Genomic DNA, 23,767 nt, shown 5'->3' with positions numbered 1-23,767 from the left:
GAATGCAGGGAGTAAAAGAAAGAAGTTGTCAGAAAAATAAATACTCAAGTAAAGTACAGATACCTGAAAACCTTTGTTACTTCACACCTCTGCTTCAATCTGACCATTCAAGTGCAGTATAATCGACTGACCAGCAGATGTCACCAATGACATTATAAATTACTCTGGTGCAATGGCTCATAGTGGTTTTTAAAAATGTCAGTATTATCACTGGAATATAATTTGTTTCATCACAGTACAGCCATAAAATCTAGTTTACAACTCAAAAATCATATTTAAGTGTGCAGTACCTCATTACAGCATAATTTCCATATCAATAAATACAAGTAAATCTATTTTATTTTTAAATTGCCATCAGCTCTTGGTTTTCTCGTGCAAAAAGAAAAGATACATAATACAATTTTGATTGTCAGGATCCTCTGATGCTCTCTGCAGGTCCTCTGCGGAGCGCCTTATTGGACGTTCACTGTCGCGACTGGAGAGTCCAAGTGGTCGGGGACATAGGAGGCTGGGGGGCACACGGAGGTTCCAAGGAGGCCAGAGTCACACTAAAACACACCATACAGGGACAAACCAGTCCTGCCTTACAGGTGAGGATAACATACACTCACCTTTTGCTTGTCATTGCTCTTCTGTGCTAACCGTCTCTGACTGCTAATGTAGGTGGAGGCCTGGGGAAGACTGACTGAGTCCCAGCTGAGGTGCTCCGTCGCTGTGAACCCTGAACTCAGCTCCTCACTGGCACTCATCCTTCAGGGACACCATCTGCCTCATAGGTAGGTGTGTTGAGACACACATACAGAAACCACAACACTCACACCGCCTCAGAGTTTTAAAAACACACATACTTAAAGTGACAGATGGTCTTTTGTCCAGCAAGGACCTGATGGTGAAAGTGGTCCAGAATATTCCCAGGATGTTGGTTTACCTGCCTTCTCAGCTCAACATCCGATCTCAGGTGTGTTGGGAGTGAGCAGATAATGACTGAATCTTCATTTTTGGGTGAACTTATCCTTTAAATAATACTTAAACAACAATGAAGCAATGTGTTGTGCAAAATCTGGTGTGAATCAGAGTCGTGATGTCAGCGAAATGTTTTGCTGTCGTCATTTCTTTAGTATGTGTTTGTGCTGGTTATTCAAGACTTTTATTAGCAAGTTCTCGCCTCTATTCTTCTCTCCAGCTGAACCAGTCTCAGTCCAGTGTGGCAGGTTTGGTCGAGGTGTTGTCAGGCCGGAGGAGGCTGTGGGCTCTGGGGGAACTGGCAGCTATAGAGAGTGGATACAGACAGGCTGTGGAGCTCAACCACTCATACCCACAGGTATACATTGTATGCATGTCTGTCCTAAAGAAGTACATTTGATCAATCTTTAATAGACATTTTTGCAAACTGGAATCCTAAATGTTTCAAATGTTGCTTATCTTTGTTCTGTAGTTGAAGCCGCTCCCCAGGACTGTCGCAGTGAAGACGGTGTATGAGGCCAGAAACTGGAGCTACCAAGTTCAGCATGGAGCTGTGTGGGGCAGTCAGGAGTTCAGCTTGTCCGGTCTCTACTCTGCACCTCCAGCACTGGAGATGGGGAACCAGACCCTGAAGGGTAAACCACTGCACACTAACTCTAAAAGCATGACGGCCATCACAGGTACAATGTTTGTCCAATTCCATTACATCATTTGATGCAGACCAACATCATATTAACCTGTTCTTATTCCTGGAAATATATGCAAAATCATCCTAAAACACCTATCCCAGCCTAGCCCAAAGTCAATTCAAAGCTGTTGTTGAACCATACAGTATGGTACAGTACAGGCATGGTTGCGCTCTTGTAAAAGATTATAAGCTGATTTTCGCCCCAAACTTTCAGAAGCTCTCCAAATGCTTCTGTCATTAATCTATAGGAGTTTGAACACACTGAATGATTTCTTTATTTTCACGCCTACATTTTTTAAAGCAAGAAAAAAAGGCCAGCAGGTGACGTGTAATTGCTCCTTTTAGCTGGAAAACACAATGGTCCACATCATACAGTCTTACATGGTCCAAGTTCAAATTTAATTACAATATCACTGAAAATGGACAACTAACACTTGTTTTTCTGAGAAAAAATCCAGGTGCATCACAAAAAAATGCAAGAAACTCTGCTCATTTTACTAAGTTATTTATTTCCTTATTAACACTAACTTTGTGTATATAAAATAGTCAGAGACAAGCGCTTAGGTGGAAAACCAGCCTATCCACAGATGAAAATGCATAAAACTACATAAACATGCATAATTGGTAAGTTTATGGTTTTAAAAATTGTAATAAATTGTATATTACTGGACTTGAAATCTCATTGGCTACATGATGCGTCAGTCATATGGAGGCTGGTGTGTAAGAGGCTCAGGAGGAAGGAGAAAGAAGAGAGAGGGTCACTTGTCCACACAGTCACTCATTGACTGTTGTAGGCTCTAGGGCGGGTGTAGAACCTCATATCTGCTGAAATAATCTGTCAATCAAATGGCTGCTATCTCAGGTTCTCAGTGGTCGAGGGATAATGGCATCTGTTGTGAAATGAGAGGGGTTTTAAAATGAAAGAAAACATGCTACTGATTTTGACTGACGTCTCTCTCCTGTCCTTTCTTCAGTGCAGATAAACTGCGTTCCACGGTGGACTAGTCTGGATGCAACACTGGAGCGTTCTTTATACGGCCGACAGGACAGTGTTTTACTGGGCTGGACGAGGCATGGCCGGCTGGAGCAGGTCAGACTGTACAAAATGTGTCATGACCCTGACAGAGTAAATCATTTTATTCAAACAAATTTCCTTTTTTGTCTCTTTGATTATAAAAAAAGTAATGAATGTTTTGATGAATGGAGACAAAATCTCTAAACAATATTCTGGCAAATAAAACAAAAGTCACGTGTACGTCTGTTCTACTTTCTGTGGTCACAAACTGTCATTTGTTGGTCTCAAGGTCAGAGCTCTTAGCTCATGGAGTCGGTCAGAGGAGCTAAACGAGACCAAACTGGAGCTGAAGCAGCCCTTCTCCTCCGTACTTAGCCAGATGTCCTTTCACACGCTGTCACACAGCTCACTGAGGGAGAAACGCAGCAGCCAGCAAGTACGCTGCCACACTTTTACCTCTTTGTTTCACACTGTGATGGGAATTCTGGCACTTAAGTGAGCCAGATGATTTGGCTTCAGCTCAGCACGAGTTCCACTTCGGGCTTTTATAGGTCAGCCAATATTAGCAGTGAATTTTCATTTGGGGTGAACTTATCCTTTAAAGGAGCCATCTCACGGAGTCAATATGTTCTCGACTGACAGATAACTATTCAACACTGTTAGAATCTCAGAGTCATCTCATCATTTTCAATATTTTTGAGACAATATTCTTTACTAACTGTATCTACTTATTCTATTAGCTCCAGGAGCGCAGCACACTATCATAAACTCTTGAAACTGTAACCAGATGCTACCCAAATGTTTTTTTTCAATATATTTCAGGATTATTTTTGAGACGTTACACGTGTCTACTGTAATGGACGCCATACATAATACTTATGAAGAATTCCATTAAAATTGCTGACCGCACTGTCCGATTAAAGTACAAGAAATATATGATTATTTTAGGTTAAAGGTGCACTATGTGGTTTTGTGGAAGACATTTTAATCAGAAGAGAAAGACCTTCATAGATTGTTTTTTTTTTATGCCTAAACAAACTAAATAAACAAACTCTCTTTGTTTTCATGACTGAATAAACAAACTGACCTTAAAGGACAACACAATTTCATACTGTTATACTTTGTTTTTATGTGGCGGACCCTGCCACCTTTCTAGCTTCAAACAGTGTTCTGGGGAAGTTATAATCCTCTGAGAACAGCTTGTTTATTCAGTTATGGAAATAAATATATTTCTGAGTTCATCTCATTACCTTATTATTATTGTAAATATTAACATTTCTGAATTTCTTTTCCAAAACTACATAGTGCCCCATTAAATATGCCCTACATCTTATTAATATAGTTACAAAGAGATGTTTGTGTAGAGTTTTTTTGTGTGTGTTTATGTATTTTTCTTAATTTTCATGTACATGCAGACCCATCTGTCATGGGGCAGTGCAGTTCCTGTCAACGTTTCCCTCAGCCTGAACCAACAGTGGCAGAACAACTCCAGCAGAGGGCAGGCCTGTGCTCTGTTCTCAACGCAGCAGGTTGGTGGACCCGAATGGATGTCTACCTGTATACGATAAGTCTTTATTGAGCGTCCACTTACTTGTTCTGTGTGTGTGTGTGTGTGTGTGTGTGTGTGTGTGTGTGTGTGTGTGTGCGTGTGTGTGTGTGTAGACGGTGGTGTCTTCTGTTAAAGGTTGCGTGTCAGTCGGCCGGGAGGGAAACTCATTTTCACAAAATGCAGAACTGAAATGGGACCACAGGAGCATCAAGCAAGGCATGAAGTACCAGGTACTCTGCTCCACGCTGACCTGATAACCTGTTCTATCACTCTGCATGTTGCTGGTGTTTGGAAAAAAATAAATCTCTGTCTGTGTTGTATCCAGAAGGGTCCACGGGGCATGCACAGCCTCCAGGTGAATGTCGGCCTGGACAAAGTGTCTCCTGCGCCCTGTCCTTCACACACCCTCCTGACTAAGATTCAGACTAACCTCAGAGATCGGCTGGAGCACACAGTGCTGCTGGGCCTCTGTCCCCCACAGCCCGTGAGTCCACACATCTGAATTTCATACAGGCAGTGATGAATAGTTGTGGTTTGGTCTGAAGACTCTATGGTGAAGTGCAGAAATTGTAGCTGCTGTGTTGGTATAATCAAATAATGTTTTTTCTGTCTGTGGTTGAGCAGTGAGGGATGTTCAATCTCTGAGTTTATGTCAACCAATAGACCAATTTATTTCTGATTCAATAACTTCTTTTTTACCCATATAAACACTTTATTCAGTCTCCTTGTCAAATCTGACATTTTTGGATTCACTGCTGTTTTTGTTCCCTCTGTGTGTTTCTCAGACTTTGTCGTGGTCAGGATCCCACAGAGTGAACTCGGGAGAGGAGCTGCTCTACACACAGTCTCGCCTGTCGGTGACAGGGCGGCCTCATCACTGCAGCCTCACCTTCGCCCTGACCAACTCCTCTTCAGCTCAGGGCTCCAACATATCTCTGTTCTCTGAGGTAAACAGCTGCAACCACTGGCGCCGATTTGGGCTGAACATTGGTGGGGAAAAATTGTCCGTGAAGTCAGATGAAGTAATGTCAAAGGAGACTCTCTGGGCTCCGCAATATAAAATAAAAAACAAAGAAATAACATTCTGTGTGAACACTGACTTTTTCCTTCTTTGCTGTGACAGTGAACACAATACACAACCTTTCTGTAACTGTTATGCTTCATCCTGATCTTATACTTGGCTGACTAAAGTCACTAAACTACTCCTAACAGCACTTTTCTGTGGCTGTGGCAAAGTTGTGAAGTCTTTGGTTATGGTACTTTCCTCTCACACACACTAACTCCCTCACTTCACACGACAAACCCACTTGATTGAACAGAGATCTACTTTTCAAATTCAATCCAGAATAGAGCTACTTCCTTACAATACCAAATGAAAGTCCGACTCTTCTTCCTTCCCATAAAAGTATCTATATAATCTTGAGTTGTGGTATTAAGTGTATGGTATCGAAGTATGGGAAGTTATGTGTCTGACTTTCTTGGCCACCTCCTCTCCACTGGTTGCCCGGCTCCAGAATTTACTTCTCCCAGCTAAGAAATAGTGAGAAGGGTGCTGTTGTAATGAGTCCTCATGAAGACTATATGAGAACTCTAAATAAAGGAACATCTGGAGCAGGTTAACTCGATAGCTCAGGCCCTTCTTCTGACCCTGAGTGCTACCTGTCACTCTATGAAATGTGGAACAGTTGTTGCTACATACCAAGAAAGAAATACAATCCAACAATAACAAACATAGCGTAACAGATCTTATTAGTTGCAACCAGAAGTCGTCACGGACTTTAACCGTCATTACATCAGACATGGAGACTCATCTACTCACTAGTGCGTCTTTATGGGCCGACTTTATTTGCAAATGATTCTAACTTTAACTATACAACTTATAGATTGATCAATTTACAGAAAACGTGTATAGTAAATGTGTAGTTAGACGTTCAGTGGTGTAAATCATGCGACCCCGATATACTCTGTTTATAGCCTCACATTAGCTTTTTACTTCTGGTGATTTAATTTACGCTTCGAAAATCACAAAAGTAGTATTCATTAGTGAAGATAATCTTGCTGAACAAAACGTGTAAGTATCATAAACTTGTGTTTGCCACAGAGCTTCAGGGATATTCCAAAATCCCTCGACAAAAATCCCATAGGCTTTTTGTCGAGGGAACCACGGCGATGCTAACTTGGTAAGCCTACAAAAATACATCATCCCTGCAGGGTAAACTGCAACATTGTATATATGTATATATTTTTTTTAATCTATGAGGATCCTCATGAATATGCGAGTACAAACGTGTGTTTGTTCACTTCAAAGTCTAGGATGGGTAACTGGAGTGTGGAGATGGGGGGCAGCGCCCTGTCTGGGCCCCGGGGGTCAGGTGTCCAGGTGCAGGCCAGACTGGACCGCAGAGAGAAGATATGGCTGAACGGGACGATAGGGGGAAAATGTCTTCGGACCACAGCAGGGTACATGAACGGTAAACACACAATCATCTGCGCAATGTTTGCAAATGTGACCAAAGCATTCAGACTACGATGATGAAGAATCTGTCTGTATCCAGGTCCAGGTCTGAACGAGGACGTCGCTGTGGCTGCATGTGTGGGAGTGAATCGTGGTTTGATGCTGGATGTGCAGAAAAGAGACGGAGACAACAAACCTGAAACTCTGGGCAGTGTGTCTGTGGGATCAGCCAATCAGAGGCTGATGCTGAGAGCGAGTGGCTGTTTAGAAAGTCTCACTGCGGTGGAGGTATCACCAATAGCAAAAAAATGAGCCAAATCTTTACTGTACTGACTATTGCACATGGAAATACTGCATGTTGTTGTATTCACAGGCACGGATTCAATATCTGAGCTCTCAGATTCGGAAGAAGCTGTTGGAGAGAATTAAAACTTTACACCATCTCCTTGTTGAATTCAGACGGCAGGTATAGATAAATGACTGTAGGACACTGCAGGCTCCAATAATGTCAAGGCAGAACTTGAAGGTTTATATGTGCAGTTTTTAATGTGCTGACTCCCTCTCTGCAGTCCAGAGACAGCGAGTTGCTCCAGGAGCTGGGCGCCGTGCCTCTCCACGTCCTCCAGCGAGCCGAGGCTCTGCTGGGCCACAGTGACAGAGGTTTGTTGACTGCGTGGCAGAACGGCCCCCTGCGTCACATCCTGACCGACAGCCTGCCAAGCTTCCTCAGCCTGCTGCAGCACGCCTCTCTGCTGGGACAACAGGAACTGAGGAGTGAGTCTGGAGGAGATGACGCTAAGTGGTCACGTCAACATCAGCTTCTTATGTCATAAAAAGTGTTTTTTTCACTTGAAAAGTAACTGTCTACAGATGTGATTCTGTGAACTGTACTCAGAGTTTTACAGACGCATGAGCTAAGACGACAGAATGGTGTGCTGTCAGATTAAGGATGTGCCCTTTCGTGCCTGAAACAGGACAGGGTTGTTTCCTGCTTTTTCTCACAGGCTGAAATCTAATCCTGTCTTTCTTTATCCCATTATCTGAAACATCTTGTCTCTATCATTTACGCACATGATCACAAATTCTGGCTTGTTAGGATGCTCTGATCTACGGAAGCCCTGACCCAGCAGGCAAATGACGTCATTTGGACATCTTGCTTCTCATAGAGGCCCAATTTAGTCGACTATCTATGAGTCACTTCAAGCCAAAAGGATCTTTAAATAGATTCAGATTTTGTTTCTGCTACTGCAGCTTGCAGGATGTGTGATATTTCATCACAGGAGGAAGAGATTCACAAGGTGGAATTGAAGCAAATAATGAGTGTAACTACAACGTCTTGGCTACAGCCTACAACATCAACGTGTCACAAAGCCCAAATTTGTATCATCATTTTAATAATTTGTTCATTCGTAGGTTGAAAGAGAGACGACAATGATTTGTTTTAAGTGTTCCTCCAAAGTCACTGGAAGGTGAAATACGGTCGACATGAAGACGTAGTTTCGACGCATTTAATGTTTCACTAAAAATGTCATAAATATCAATGTACATAAACTATGAGCTGCCGACAAGAAGCTTCCAGGACATCGTCATGGCAACAGTTTTACACATTAATATAAATACTGCTGTAAAGAGCATGCACATGCACAGCGAGAACGGAGTTGTGAAGCAAAGTGCACAAGCTAAAAGAATAAATATGCTGCTTTACAAAAGAATATATCAAGCTGTCATGGTGTGATAAGTAGAGCAGTGGGCTCCCACTTCAAATGTTGGTAGTTTAAAACCTGTTCCTCTGTTTAAAATGTATCATCACTTTTTTGTTTTATTTTGTTTTGGGTTTTTTTTTCCAATAAAGACACCTCATGCAGTATTAAGAGGCGGTCCTGTCTGCTCGTGACCACACAGACAGCAGGATCCTCCCGTTTGCTCTATGTCTGTTGGTGTGGTGGGACAACAATAACGCTTACAGCAGCTTTAATGCACGAAGTGTAAAGAGCCAAACCCTGACACTGTGTTGTGCTCCATCCTCAGGGCCCCTGGCCACTCTGGCAGGTGTGTACCAGGATGTGAAGGGCCAGAGGCCGGAGACGTTGTGGAGGGAGGCTGTTTCGCTGTGGACTGACGGGCTGGTGGAGGTCCTGCCTGTTCTTTTGGGGAACCCTCAGCTGAGGCCGCTGGCGCAGGCCAGTGTTGCCACGCTCAGCGTCGCACTGGATGTGGTGAGACATCTACACACGGCTGCCTTTTCTACTTCAGTCCTCTTTGGCCAATTTAAAGCATTTTAGAAAAAAAATATTTTAGTATGTTTACATGCAGAGAGCTGTCCCAGTTATGACTGGATTTCAAAGACCGTTGTGGTTTTGAAAAGCTCGATATGCTAGAAACTCTGATACTGCAGCGTGCAAACAGCTGATCCAGGTTTCTGATCATTCTGCAATGTGTGCAGGTGCATCATCAACTCAATTTACAGAATAATTGGCCAGTAAAACCTACAACATGGTGATAAATGTGTTTAATATAACTATGGTCTACATGCTGAGGTAAGAGTGAACATCTGACTAAACTCAGCATATGTGAGAAAAATGTATGTAAACACACTCATTAATGTGGTTGGTGTTGTGTTTGAATCAGGCCGGTCAGCATACCTATCACTGGATGGAGACCAGGTTGGCAATGGCTCTGTCTGGAGTCAGGAAACGACTGGCCTCTGTCTACAAATTCTCCCCCAGGTACCGTACATATCTGAGACTTTCATGAAAAGAAACTCTTTATTATTTAAACTTAATCCTCCTGACTGGGCCACCCACAGACCTCAGAGCTTCACTTTCTTTTAACCTAACGGGTTTTGTTATATCAGTCCAATTTTTCAGTTTGTTCCTAAGGACTTCAAATAAGTGTTTACTCCTTCTGTTTTAGCTGGAGCTTTTTTAAAATACTAGTGTACTGGCGTCCCACTCAAAAGCACCCAATTCACCCTATACAGTTTTATTATATGGAACTATTTACTGAGTTTATGTTTGCCCTGGGTCCGATATCGGCGTATTGGTGATGTTCTTAAAACATATTATTCATTTATTATTTTTTGTTTCTCTCAGTTTTCTATCACTGTCTGGTTTGGTATATGGGTTTAAAATACTTTGGTATATGGGTTTAAAATACTTGGTTAGGTATAGGAAATCATGGTTTGGGTAGAAATAGACTCTTTTCACAAAGTTTATACAAGTTAGAGAGAATTACCTCTCACATGTGAGCATCTTTCCTGTGTTTTTCCTTGGGTTGCTAAGCTTTGACATTACAAAAATGTGACTAGTCATGTTTTAATGATGGATGTGGAGCAACATTAATTATGATGTTCTAGGAGAGATCACATCATGCAGGCGCACTCCGTCAGTCATTCTGAAAGAGACAGACTTTAAAAAGGTTATTGTCACTTTGTATTGTTATATTGGGGTCAAAATGACCCTTGTTGTCTTCACTATATACAGTAAATATAACACAAATAATGTTTACTTGAAATAACTGAAAACTAAATGATACCAGAACCAAAGGATGATGGGATGGTAAATAATCTTTTAGTTACTGATGAGGATTGAACTTGGAGACAAAAGCAATTTATATTGAAGAATAGTAAATATTTTCATTTGACACAATATGCAAATTAACTTTGTTAAGTCTTTTATTCAGATGGAATTGAAGTGGCGACTGAAATGAGTATCTGATACAGATAATGTACTTTTTAGAAGTATCATCTGAGGAAAAATTGTCAGTATCTGTACCTGTGGACATTGGGTAGCTGACTGTAGTTTATTTGTTCAAGTTCATAAAAATACTTGTAAAAAAAAATACTGTAAATAGTGATCAGACACATTGGTCTGAGGTTCAATTCTGAGGCTGTTCTATAATAGTTTGCTAATAAATAATAAGTACAACCTGTATCCATTTCAGGCTCAATGCTAATTCCAAGCATGGATACAGATACAGATAATTTAGTTGTTTAAACAGATACAGATAATGGTGTACTCACTCCTCCCTATATATGACATCTGAGGAGAAATGAATGAGCATGTTGCTATGATGGTTGTTTACTTACAGTACAAACTACTGTGTGTTAAATATTAGGGTGGGATGAGGAATAAAGATGTCAGAGAAGCAACATTATGTATTATTCATTATGTTTTAATACGCACTTCCTACCTAGTAAGAAAATAAAAGATAAAAGATAGATAAAAAAAGCGAGGCATGAAAGACATGAACGTTTTTTGGGATGTCTGAATCACATATGGCTTTTCAGTGACTTCATTCAATTTGACTTTTAAATGTGGTTGTTGAAATTACTCTGCCAATCTTGACCAAAACAGATCAGATATTTTGAATCAACTGTTCTTGTTTTTTTCCAGCGAGTGTTCAGTGGTTGCATCAGTGCCGCTGCCACCGCTCCCCTGGTCCAGGGTTGCCGAGGCTGGACTGGTGGAGATCCTTCTGGAGGAGTGGCTCCTGAGGCCCCTGCAGAGCCTCGCCTCCGTCAGACCCATGGCTGAACTATACCGCCTCAAAAGGAAGATCATGGACAGCCCGTTTAGACGTAAGACTAGCTTGAAGTTTTCGAGGAATATCATTCAAATGGAGGATTAAATTATTTTGCATATCTCATGTTGGAACCAGGATATTTGCATGCACAAAACATAACCAGGATGTCTTTCTCATTCTGTCTCTCTCCATAAGACCAAGCTCTGTTGGTGGCAGATCAGTTTGTAGTGACGTTCGACGGTCACCTGTATGAGCTCCCGGCCTCCTGCCCGCTGCTCCTCGCCCAAGACATCAGCACTGACCCTTCATTCACGCTGCTGCTCAGATCAGACTCACAGAACTTCCTTCTGATAGGAATGAATAACAGCACCATCAACATTCAGCACAATGGGCAGGTAAGTGTTAATGCTGGTGACAGAGCTCGTCTCAGTTAACACCAAAAACATAAAGGTGTCATTTGTAAGAAATTGTCAGAATTTGAAGCTAAGTGGCCGTATTAGCTGACAGGAGTTTGCTTAACGAGGCTCAGCTTGACTGTGGTTGACTGCCTCCCAGTGAACATGGCTGGATATGAGACTGGGGCTGAACACAGCCTCCAAGACAGTTACAGTTACAGTTTGAAGACAGGGGATACGGTACGGAGACAAGTAAGGTTCATCTTAGTTCGGTAAAAGAGATACTTGAATTCAGATGGTGTACTGTTGTATTTTTCTGTTTATTGAGGAAAACACATGGTGAACTATTTCCTTTCTTGACATCTTGAGTTTGGTTTGTACATTGTTAGACTATGGGACTATCAAACCATCACCTCCTGAGATACAAAGTGGTATTAGGAGACAGGACAGGCAAGGGCTAGCTGGTGAGCTAGCTAACTTCAAAACTGTTGTTTCTTCACTCTGTTAATGTTCTTAAAGGTACAATATGTAAGATTTAAGCCAAAAAAAAAAAAAAAAATAGGAAAAGGGTTAGTGTTGACATTATGTCAAAGACGTCTATGTATTGTGTTGTAGAGATACTGCATCTACTTACGTTAGCATGCTAACTAGCTAGCCCAGGACCTGAAAACCTCCTCCTCCCAGTGGTCCCAAGGTCCTGTGCCAAGGGTGTAAACACCAACTCTCTGGCTAGCTGCATGGCTAACTGAGCCTATAAGCTCACAGTAACAACAGTCATAAACAGTATACAGGTGGCCAATTCTTACATATTGCACCTTTAATGTTCTAAACCAAAATAATGGCCATATCTTACAAATTGTCCCTTTAAAATAGACCTTTTCACACCGTTCACCACATGTAAGAAGTAGAAGCTAACTTTTCCCATGTGAAAAACATGATTGGTGAGTTTCAATGATGGTCCTGGAGCAACATTAATTAAGACACCAACACGTGCTCATGTTCGCTGAAATAAAAGAAAATGTTTGTCTCACAGGTGAAGGCCAACTGCAACAAAGCTGTAATAAACACATTTCACAGTGACCATGGCGTGGCTGTCAGAAGTGGTCCAAACATTGTGCAGGTGTCCAACCAGAACGGAGCGACAGTGTCATGCGACCTGTTGCTTGAGGTGTGCAGCTTCACTCTTGATGGATGGTTGCATGGTAGGAAAACTAGTCACTCAGTTTGACGTGGGACAAATACGTTGGCAGTTGTACAGATGATTAAACATGTTTTTATTTAAACAGGAATGTCCACTGGTCTGTTTGGGACCAACGACAATGAAGCAGGCAACGACTCTCCTTTGCCTGATGGATCTCAAGCTGAAAGCCTGCGCAGGTTTTTCTACAGTTGGCAGGTCATACATGTGAGAAGCAAAATCTAAATTCTTGTGTCTATAATGTCTGCCAATTCATGCTGTTGTGTAGTTGTGAAGTGCCCAGTTCTCATCTGTAGTTTGATTCTGTGTGTCTTTAGATGAGATCAGAGTGTATTAAACCACCAGATGTGACGGAGCACTTTCCCAAAGCGACCACAAGCCCTGTGAGCTGCAGCTTTCTGTTCTCCTCCCCGGATTCTCCCCTGAGTTCCTGTTTCAGGGTGGTGAGTAAAAAATTACTCGCTAGTGCTTCATCTTTTTATCGTATGTGGATGTAAGACACTGTGAAAACATGTGGATGGCACAGTGCCCATCAGACAGCCCTGACCTCTCTGAACGTTTCATGGATTTCACGGGGCATAAATTGAATATACAGACTGGATATGAAAAGAGAAGGTCACAGAGCAAACCTGACCATATGAACTCATGCACTTCACTTCATGGGATAGATGGAGCAAAAACAGTATGAGGTTAAAACAGTCTCATAAACAGTTCATTTTCTTAGTCATGATCTGTAGCTTGTAAAACACAACAAACACTACAAAGCAGCTTCTTTCCTCCGGCGGTGGGATCCTGAGCACTCTGCCATGAAAAATAGTTTTCATTTTATGACTAATCCAACCTGATGACAAGCATTACGAATTACTAATCTTCTCACTGATGGTCTTGTTTGCTTTTTGTAAATCATTGTGGTACATTTTAGTTTTGTGAAAAGCAAAAATGTTGGGCCACGGTGCCTGACATGAAATGAAGGATGTGACATCGAGGAAACTGTATTTTAGATTTGACATCTGTCAGAGAAAGAAACTAGCTGTTTGTGTGAGCTTTGTGTTTACAACAGCATTTCTGTCACCAGGTGGATCCCGGTCAGTTCTTGTCAGTGTGTGAGTTGAGCTCCTCCAGAGCACCGTGCAGATTAGCATCTGCTTTTGCTTATCTCTGCCAGCAGAACTACATACCTCTGGAGGTCCCTGCACAGTGCGGTAAGTTAGACCACAGAACCAAGATGTGCACCATTAGACTCAAACTGTTTCGGATCTGATAATGTGCTGCTGTGGTGCTGCAGATGTTTCAAATGTATTAAAGCAAACAAACGATTTGACTTGTTTTTCTTTTTGTTTCAGTGAAAGTTTGAAGAACGGTCGAGCTGATGAGGAGCACAGCTGGGTGATTTTATGACCTCTGTTAGCTGCTAAAACTACACTTACAATTTCATACCACTGTTAATGATGTGTCACTTATATACTTTTTTGTTGAATTTTGTACCACATTGTATAGTTACACAATATCATACCTCCTGTGACGCACACTTCTGTCCTGTTTGGACATGCAGACATTGTGCCAGTAATGTGAATGTGAACACACTAACATGTAGAGGCCTCGTTTTTATATTCTCTGTGGTCTGTAGTGCAAACACTGAACATATTTGTGACTGACATTAGCGTGACCACAGTAACTAATCCTCACAACCAAACTTAGATCATAAAGAGATCAACAAATACTTATTGGTAAAGTGCATTTATTACCTCCATGTATGCTATCTTACAGCTGTATGTTAAAGGTGCAATATGTAAGAATTTTAATCGCAAACATTCACAAAATTAAATAAATTATCAATAGAACATGAAAAAGTAACTTTGACTTTATGACGTATATATACTGTGTTGCAGAGACATCTACTGATGTTAGTGAATGATGTAGACACCAAAACTCCCAAGGTTCCCTGACCTCCCACTCCCAACTGCTAGCTACACAGCTAACTGAGCTAACTAGCTAATGGCAGCTACAGTTAGCGGTTACTCTGGTGATGTGCTGCCCTCTAATTGTTTTGACAACGCTTACATATTGCACCTTTAAATAGATCTATGTCTCTTTACTGCTCAGTTAATGTGTTCCTGGGAAGATGGGTATGTAGTTGTGTATCTTGGACTTTTGTCTCTGTGTGACGCACTCAGCGATCCAGACGATGTTGCGACTCTCTTGCTCCTTCAGCTTGATGTAGGAGTAAAATACCCCGAAGTGGAACTGCTGCAGGAAAGCGAGCGTGTTCAGCTTCACCTGTGAAAAGAAAAAGAGTGAGAGTTGAAGCCAGAGAGGCAGATATGCATACACTTTGTTTGCAAATTAATCAAGTCTAGCATATGATTTTCTTGTTTGCACTGTTGGCTGTTTCAGCTCTGCAGAAATGGTGGTGAAATATGTGGTTTTAATATGGTCAGTAAAAAATAACTGAAACAAAAAAAACAAAAACAAAAAACAGAGGTATGAAATGTGTTGCTCGGTTCAAATATTTTTTTTAAATGATAAGATTACAAGAAATCATCTGATGTAGCAACATATCTTGAGTCTCTACAGTTTTACTGAAGAACAATAAATTTATATTACCTCTTGTTCAAAGAATCTGTCCTCCAGAGTCTTAAAATCAGATCCTGGCTCAGGGTCATCAAAAATGAGTTTATACTCCTGCAAAGAGATGATGGTCAGAGTAAACCAAGTGTCTGACTTAATAACAAACTAAATTTATGGATGCTCTAATCATAGATGAGATCTGACTCACTGGATAACAGTTGGCCACAGCTTTGACCTGCTCGTGGTCCTCTGCCTTGGCCAGCAGTCGCAGCCCTTCAGGGTAAAGTTTGCCACAAGATGGATACAGTGCACTCTTGTCTGCACCGCTGAGATCTGTCCCGAAGGAGTTCACTGTGATGATGAAGGCCCGCCTGTCTGCCTCAAACTGCAGCGCACACACATACAGGCACAGCATTTTCATTGGGAGGTCAGATATAGTATGGGAAAATTGAACAAATCCATTAATGGAAATGGTCGCAGTACCTCGAGGACAGGACACATTATATCTGACGTGACGCCACCGATGTTCTTGCAGAAGGAGTGGAAAGACTCAATGTACGCCTTTGAAAAAATAAACAGATAAAGATCAGAAGTGCAGAAACCCTGGCCCTCAACCAAACATGGTAACATAAGCTTTCAGCACACCATTGCACAACTTTATATCATCTGGAGTTGTTACGCTCATTTGAAACAGTAGTAAATCTTTACAGTCCAGGATCTTGAACACACACACACTGAGGCTGCTACGTGTCAGAGCAGCCTCAGTGTGATATGGTACTTTGGTCATAAGCCATGCTGAAGTCACCTTATACAGTTTGTTCCTGAGGATCTCAGCTTCCATCTCATCCAGGTTGGATTCAGACACAGCATCCTGGAAAAACGGAGCTACGACACAACAACACAACACAATGGTGGGCATCAGTTTGATTGACCTTTATTTACTATAATGGAACTTTAAAGGTGCAATATGTAAGATTAGTTAAAAGCATACAGACACTAACTTCAGTATTTAAATACTAAAATTATCAACAGAAGTTGAAAAGCAGTTCTGACACCCATGTATCTTCTTGCAAAGATATAAGTTAGCATTAACCAGCTAGCCCCGACACATCCCAGTCTAAAACTCCTGTGCTGCTGATGTCAACACCAACACTTCCCAGCATGAGACACGTTTATACTTGATACTGATATGATAGAAACTTGCTGTGTCTTTAATACATTTGAAGATAAGTCATGGTTATTTGTCTTCACAATAAAGAAAAAATTGTGAAACGTGAAGGTTAGTGTTGAATTCAGTCTCTACCCCCTCACACTAAAAAATATTACTGGACGCAAATTCACGTTTCGTCTTTGTGCTAATGCAGGAACAAAATATCTCCAACAGGAACAGCTGCAGCTGTGAGTTCTTTGAGTTTAAGAAATCATTCTTCAAACTGAGAAAATGTAATAGCTCTGTTAACTCACATTTTAGCAGCAGATGAACTTACATTTTTAAGTTGAACCAACTCAGACTTTTTTTACAGTGATGATGCTAAACCTACTGGCTAGCATGTTCAGTGTTTAGCTCTCCAGTAACCATGGTTAGAGTAGTTTATTGATTATTTCTGCAGTCATCACCAAACTTTGAGAATCACATACTCTGTGAAAACATGCAGATGACTTTTACTGTATCAAAATTTTGACATTAGAGTAAAAAATCTAATAGATGTTAGGCCTAGTAAATCGACTAATGGACAGATCTTTTGTCACATTTGGGCCTCCATATTACAAGGATTACCGCTGTAACCTGGTGATGGATAATTAGTTTAGTGACGTGCAAAGACCATCATTACTAAATCTTTGGTGATTAAACGGCAGATTACTTGATGAATTTACCCAGTGGTGTGTCCACCAGAATGGCTGAGTAGAGTTCAGTCGGGGTGCGAGCGATGCCCACAGCTGCCATTTGGTCGAAAGCTCCCAATGGGTGACACCGCGGGAGGAGCTCTGCCACATCTCTCTGTTTCAGGGCCCCGGTGATCAGCATCACCACATTGTCGATCATGTAGCTGTAGCTATGGCAACAGAGCAGAGTAAATGGATGTGCCTTTATTTATCTGCATGGCATTTTAAGTTGGGTTTCTTTTGGAGATAAGCAAGACAAACTGTTGAATGGATATATTCAGGGAGTAAATACATCATGTGGTTGTTTGCTCATCCTGGGACCTTTGTGTAATTTATCATTTAGCACATGTAGTGTCAAAGCATACGTGACATAGTCGAGGAAGGTAGATAGTGGAGGCAGGGCGTTGGAGCGAAGGCAGCTGAATTCAGTCACCAGGTTCTCCCTCAGCCTGCTGTCCACCAGAGACACAGTCAGGTCCTCTTCAGACGAGGACAGCAGTTTCCCGTAATCTGTACTCTGCAGGTGCAGCTTCATGTCTGAGGAGAGGAAAGACATCGCCTGAAGGTTTTGTACTCAACTTCTATTTATTGTCTTGGCCTAACTCATGTCCAGCACATCACGGGCATCTCTGCTCTGAAATCATAGCTTTTTCCACAGCCACTTCCTGTTTGGTTGCTGGAGTTGAATCATAACACAGTGTATTATTCACATGGCTATTTCTGACTTTTGATGAATTTACACATTTTACAGCTGATAATGACACACACACTACAGACATACATATTATATACAAAACAATGTGATATATAATGAATTCCTGTAATTCTGGAGTCTGTTTAGAGAATTAAAATCCTTAAAATATACTTTAACCTAATATCTCTATGATCTCGTTCTCCCTGACTTTCCGTCTCTCAGAGAGGAACGCTTTCTTGGAAACAGAATTCAGTTTATCTCCTTGAAAAATGGGTTCCAGGTGAAGAAGCTGATGAGAAGCTGCAGCTACCTTCGAGACGCCCCCACACACGTATGTTTTAAAAAGGAGGCAGCTGCAGGCACGATGCATTCCAAGAAATGACAACATGATTAATGTTCTCACCCTCGAGTGTGTCGCACTGGGCCAGATTGTGATAGTCAGTACTGGACAGAATCCCGGCCTTCATCCCTCGAACCAGCCCCTCCAGATAGCCATGATCCACGTTGAAACTGAGCTCTGCCATGATGCCAAATGAGCTTGAAGTGATGTCTCCCTTTGCAATGGTGCTACTTTTAATGTAACTTCTGCATTATTCCCTCTCTGACTAACATTCATGCAGTTATTTTCCCTTCCTCTTTGACACCAAAAAAGTTCCAGATCTGCCCTTAAAACCTTTTTGCTGTCTCAGTTCCTGCTCTTAAGAGGCTGAAATGCCTATCCCAGTCTCGCTCAAAGTAAATTCAAAGCTGTTGTTGAACCATTTGGAGTACAGGCATATAGTTTTGGGCTCTTTTGATAGGTTATACACATACACTACCGTTCAAAAGTTTGGGGTCACCCAGACAATTTCATGTTTTCCATGAAAACTCACATTTTTATTCATCAAATGAGTTGCAAAATGAATAGAAAATATAGTCAAGACATTGACGAGGTTAGAAATAATGATTTTCATTTGAAATAATAATTTTGTCCTTCAAATTTTGCTTTCGTCAAAGAATGTTCTTCTGTGTGATCCAAACACCTCAAACTTAGATGTGTCTGTCCATAACACTTTTCTTCCTGAATCTTCCTCTGTCCAGTGTCTGTGTTCTTTTGCCCATCTTAACCTTTTCCTTTTATTGGCCAGTCTCAGATATGGCCTTTTCTTTGCCACACTGCCTAGAAGGCCAGCATCCCAGAGTCGCCTCTCCACTGTGGACGTTGAGACTGGTGTTTTGCGGGTGCCATTTAATGAAGCTGCCAGTTGAGGACCTGTGGGGTGTCTATTTCTCAAACTAGAGACTCTAATGTACTTGTCCTCTTGCCTAGTTGTGCACCTGGGCCTCCCACTTCTCTTTCTATTCTGGTTAGAGCCCATTTGTGCTGTTCTCTGAAGGGAGTAGTACACACCGTTGTAGGACATCTTCAGTTTCATGGCAATTTCTCGCATGGATTAGCCTTCATTTCTCAGAACAAGAATAGACTGTCGGGCTCCAGAAGAAAGTTCTCTTTTCCTGGCCATTTTGAGAGTATAATCAAACCCACAAATGCTGATGCTCCAGATACTCAACTAGCTCAAAGGATGGCCAGTTTTATAGCTTCTCTAATCAGCACAACAGTTTTCAACTGTGCTAACATAATTGCACAAGGGTTTTCTAATCATCAGTTAGCCTTTTAACACGATTAGCTAACACAATGTACCATTAGAACACAGGAGTGATGGTTGCTGGAAATGGGCCTCTGTACACCTATGTAGATATTCCATTAAAAATCAGCCGTTTCCAGCTAGAATAGTCATTAACAATGCCTAGACTGTATTTCTGATTAATTTAATGTGATCTTCATCGAAAAAAACAGTGCTTTTCTTTCAAAAATAAGGACATTTGCAAGTGACCCCAAACTTTTGAACGGTAGTGTATTTTTTCCCCCAGCTCTCATAGTACTTCTGTCATTAATCTATAGGAGTTTTAACTTACTGAATTATACATTTTTTTCACCTGTATTTTTTTATGCGGAAAAAAGCCCACAGATGACCTGTAACTGCCCCTATTAGCTGGAACACACAATGGGTCCACATCATATAGTCTTACATGGTCAAAGTTCGAATTAGATGGAATAAAATGGACACTTCACACTTGTTTTTCAAAGGAATTATCCAGGCGCCTGGCAAAAAAATGCCATTTTACTATTACAAAATACACCTGCCTGACAGTAACAGGGGCAAAAACTCATTATAGTTCTTTATTTCCTTATCTACACTAACTTTGTGCATAAAAAAGAGTGAAAAACAAATGCATACGAGGAAACTCACCCTATTCAAAGAGCAAAACACATAAGACTACATAAACCTGGTTCATCTCCTGCCTGTGTACAAGCCCCTCGTAAACAGGCAACCAGTGGAGACCCGCATAGTTAAGACATGGACTGAGGAGTCTGAAGAGGCTCTGAGGGACTGCTTTGACTCAACTGTGTGGGAAGAACTGTGTGTTTCTCATGGGGAGGACATCGACAGCTTAACAGGCTGCATAACGGACTACATAAACTTCTGTGTTGAAAACACTGTACCCACCAGGACTGTGCGGTGTTTTTCGAACAGCAAACCCTGGATTAATCCTGAAATAAAGACTCTCCTTAAGGAGAAAAAGAGGGCCTTTAGGTCAGGAAACAAGGAGGAGCTGAAGGCTGTGCAGAGGGAGCTGAGGAAGAAGATCAGAGAGGGGAAGAACAGCTATAGGAGGAAGATGGAGGTCCAGCTGCAGCAGAGTAACATCAGTGGAGTCTGGAAAAGCCTTAAAACCATCTCAGGGCAGAGGAAACCAGACTCTCAGGCTGCCGGGGATCAGACGTGGGTGAACGACCTGAACCTATTCTTCAATAGGTTTGACCAGACACCCACCCCTCCCCCGGCCCAGTCATCTCTGCTGCCCCCCACCACCTCTTCCATCCCCCCTGTTTCCTGCCCCATTCTCACCTCTACCTCCCTCCCCCCCACTGCCCCCCCCTGACACTCACCCACCTCCCCCACCCGACACTCAGCCCCCCTGCTCCAATCTGTCCCTCTCCACTATCCAGAATCAGAATCAGAATCAGAATCAGAATCAGCTTTATTGGCCAAGTATGTGAAACACAAACAAGGAATTTGACTTGGTTTTTCTTCGCACACAATGTACATAGAACATGAACATAAACAAACATAACAACATTCAACTAGAAGGAACAAGAACAACAAAGAACAGTAAGTTAAAAAGTGTTCAGAAGTCCGGACTATTATAAATATATAAATATATATTTAAGTATATTTATATTATATTATTTACAGTGTGGATATATGTTGTTCAATTATGTACAGGTAGAAATATATATATATATATATATATATATATATATATATATATATATATATATATATATATATATATATATATATATATATATATATATATATATATATATATATACATATAAAGTGCAATTTGGTCTGTAAATGTAAAGACTATGAGTGGATGGTTTTGGAGTCAGGGGGGTTACTGACACTGGGTGACTGATCAAGTGTTCATCAGTGCGACGGCCTGGGGGAAGAAACTGTTCTTGTGTCTGGTTGTTTTGGCGAACAGTGTTCTGTAGCGCCTGCCGGAGGGGAGAAGTTCAAACAGATTGTGTCCAGGGTGTGATGGGTCTGCAGAGATGTTTCCTGCCCGTTTCCTGACTCTGGATGAGTATAGGGCCTGGATGGTGGGCAGTTTGGCACCAATGATTTTTTCTGTAGTCCTTATTGTCCGTGTCCAGGTGAGGAATGAACTGAGGAAGATGAAGGTGAAGAAGTCCACGGGTCCAGACGGGATCAGCTCCAGGCTCCTCAAGTCCTGTGCAGACCAGCTGTGCAGGATTGTGTGTCGGACACAGTTGTCTGCAGTACGGGGGCCCCGCAGGGAACAGTCCTGGCCCCTTTCCTGTTCACCCTTTACACTGCTGATTTCTCCCACCAAACACCCCACAGCCATCTACAAAAGTTCTCTGACGACTCTGCTATCGTCGGCCTCATCAGGGACGGGGCTGACAGAGCCTACAGAGGACTAATTCAGGACTTTGTGGACTGGTGCCAGTGGAACCACCTCCAGCTCAACGCCGGGAAGACCAAAGAGCTGGTGGTGGATTTCCGCAGGCGCAAACAACCCTGCACACAGGTGAACATCCTGGGAACGGACATTGAGATGGTGACGTCTTACAAGTACCTGGGAGTTCACCTGAACAATAAACTGGACTGGACTGATCACACTGCAGCAACATACAAGAAAGGTCAGAGAAGACTCCATCTGCTGAGGAAGCTCAGGTCCTTTGGAGTGCAGGGGGCACTCCTGACAACTTTCTATGACTCTGTGGTGGCATCAGCCATTTTCTATGGAGTAGTCTGCTGGAGCAGCAGCATCTCGGCAGCAGATAGGAAGAGACTTGATAAACTTATCAAGAAGGCCAGCTCCATCCTGGGATGCCCTCTTGACCCAGTGCAGGTGGTGGGAGAGAGCAGGATGATGGACAAGCTGTCATCGCTGCTGGTGAAGGAGTCCCACCCCCTGCAGGTCACTGTCACTGCACTGGTCAGCTCCTTCAGCGACAGGTTGATACACCCCAAGTGTGTGAAGGAGAGGTATCGCAGGTCCTTCCTTCCTGCTGCTGTTAGACTGTACAACCAGCACTGCTCCCAGTAGACCTCACATGTGCACTGTGCAATACAAAACTCTACACATATCCACACACTTTCTGGTTTGCACTAATTGGACAATTTTTAATACCCATATTTATTATTTATTGTTTGTAAATAACAATACCAAACTGTTTATACTTACACTGTCCATATTATAAATACTATGTCATATTGTAAATACCAAGTTCATATTGTAAATACTATGTATATACGAGTTAATTCTATTTCTTATCTCTTATCTCTTATTATATTGTTTACTTTTTACTTTTTATTATTGTTTAAGTGTGATACTGTCCTTTGGCTGCTGTGACCAAGAAATTTCCCCATTTGTGGGACAAATAAAGGAATTCTGATTCTGATTCTGATAAACTTGCATCCTTTTCAAGTTTTTGGCTTTAGAAAATGTAATCAATTATATATCACTGTATTTGAAATCTCATTGGCTACATGATGCATTAATCATCAGGAAGCTGGTGTGTAAGTGACTCAGGAGAGAGGAGAAATAAGAGAGAGAGGGTCACTTGTCTACACGATCACTCATTGACTGTTTTAGGCTCTAGGGCGGGCTTAGTTAGTTTGTTTGTTGATTGTACCTTGCTATTGTGGTTTAATCTTTAAATTGTTTGCACAAATAGACTCACGAGAATCTAAGCCTTCTCACAATGTATGAGAGTGGGTCAGGAGTGGGATCCTATTCAGTCACTTCTCAGCAACATATCACTCTTTGCCGTTTTCAGCTCATTTATGTTCATGGCTTTAGAGGATATATTTAACAGACGATAACCTCTGTGAAATATAATGTGAGTCAAAACATGTCAGCTAATGTTACATATCCGCATGTGTGTCTGTGCAATCACATTTCCTTCCTTCGCCTCACTTTCCATCAGATGAGGAGAAAACAGCATACCAGACAAGTTAATACAATTTTTAGACCACAGATTGAACTAATGGGAGTTAAGCGATGCAAATCTGCTTTATCTTGGAATACTCTGTAGCATAAATCCCTGTTTACCCTCAAGATATCTTAAGATTTGCAAAATAACTCCTTTTCGGCTTTGTTTTGACCCTGTCTCATATTTTCTAAATTAAATGTTGCTTCCTTCCGTATAAGTGACTTACATTAGGCATTTCAGGACAATCCCACTAAAAAAA

At 41.7% G+C, this 23,767-nt stretch overlaps 2 protein-coding genes across 2 annotated transcripts in view; one reads left to right on the top strand and one right to left on the bottom strand.

Annotated features, from left to right (window-relative positions):
• The window catches only part of LOC141017010 (uncharacterized), a 40,271-nt gene extending 26,130 nt beyond the window's left edge, over nt 1–14,141 (top strand). The window contains 24 exon segments of the mRNA XM_073491630.1: nt 436–590; nt 664–776; nt 877–958; nt 1,184–1,321; nt 1,436–1,643; nt 2,626–2,741; nt 2,956–3,102; nt 4,082–4,247; nt 4,351–4,445; nt 4,541–4,699; nt 5,001–5,162; nt 6,524–6,686; nt 6,771–6,958; nt 7,044–7,136; nt 7,240–7,444; nt 8,699–8,886; nt 9,299–9,396; nt 11,065–11,249; nt 11,390–11,589; nt 12,623–12,791; nt 12,876–12,994; nt 13,105–13,230; nt 13,863–13,989; nt 14,131–14,141. Coding sequence (XP_073347731.1) covers nt 436–590; nt 664–776; nt 877–958; nt 1,184–1,321; nt 1,436–1,643; nt 2,626–2,741; nt 2,956–3,102; nt 4,082–4,247; nt 4,351–4,445; nt 4,541–4,699; nt 5,001–5,162; nt 6,524–6,686; nt 6,771–6,958; nt 7,044–7,136; nt 7,240–7,444; nt 8,699–8,886; nt 9,299–9,396; nt 11,065–11,249; nt 11,390–11,589; nt 12,623–12,791; nt 12,876–12,994; nt 13,105–13,230; nt 13,863–13,989; nt 14,131–14,141 — 3,413 coding nt within the window.
• Nucleotides 14,142–14,888: 747 nt separating this feature from the next.
• Nucleotides 14,889–18,457, bottom strand: LOC141017222 (V-type proton ATPase subunit d 1-like). Its single transcript, XM_073491872.1, has 8 exons — nt 18,337–18,457; nt 17,605–17,776; nt 17,231–17,409; nt 16,161–16,240; nt 15,839–15,916; nt 15,564–15,740; nt 15,392–15,469; nt 14,889–15,064 (listed from the first exon to the last, which is right to left on the bottom strand). The coding sequence occupies exons 1-8, from the start codon at nt 18,455–18,457 to the stop codon at nt 14,891–14,893; spliced, it is 1,059 nt and encodes a 352-aa protein (XP_073347973.1). The 3' UTR covers nt 14,889–14,890.
• Nucleotides 18,458–23,767: the final 5,310 nt, after the last annotated feature.

This window comes from Pagrus major, chromosome 21, assembly GCF_040436345.1.
Source record: "Pagrus major chromosome 21, Pma_NU_1.0".
Classification (NCBI taxonomy): Eukaryota; Metazoa; Chordata; class Actinopteri; order Spariformes; family Sparidae; genus Pagrus; species Pagrus major.
This window is presented reverse-complemented; position numbering and strand designations above follow the sequence as displayed.

Excerpts from the sequence above, each read along its gene's own strand:
- LOC141017222 (XM_073491872.1), bottom strand. The coding sequence starts at position 18,457 with ATGGCAGAGCTCAGTTTCAACGTGGATCATGGCTATCTGGAGGGGCTG. Across the intron at positions 17,777-18,336 it reads CCAGTGCGACACACTCGAGG|ACATGAAGCTGCACCTGCAG; the intron begins GTGAGAACATTA and ends TCCTCTCCTCAG. Across the intron at positions 15,741-15,838 it reads TAATGTGTCCTGTCCTCGAG|TTTGAGGCAGACAGGCGGGC; the intron begins GTACTGCGACCA and ends TGTGCGCTGCAG.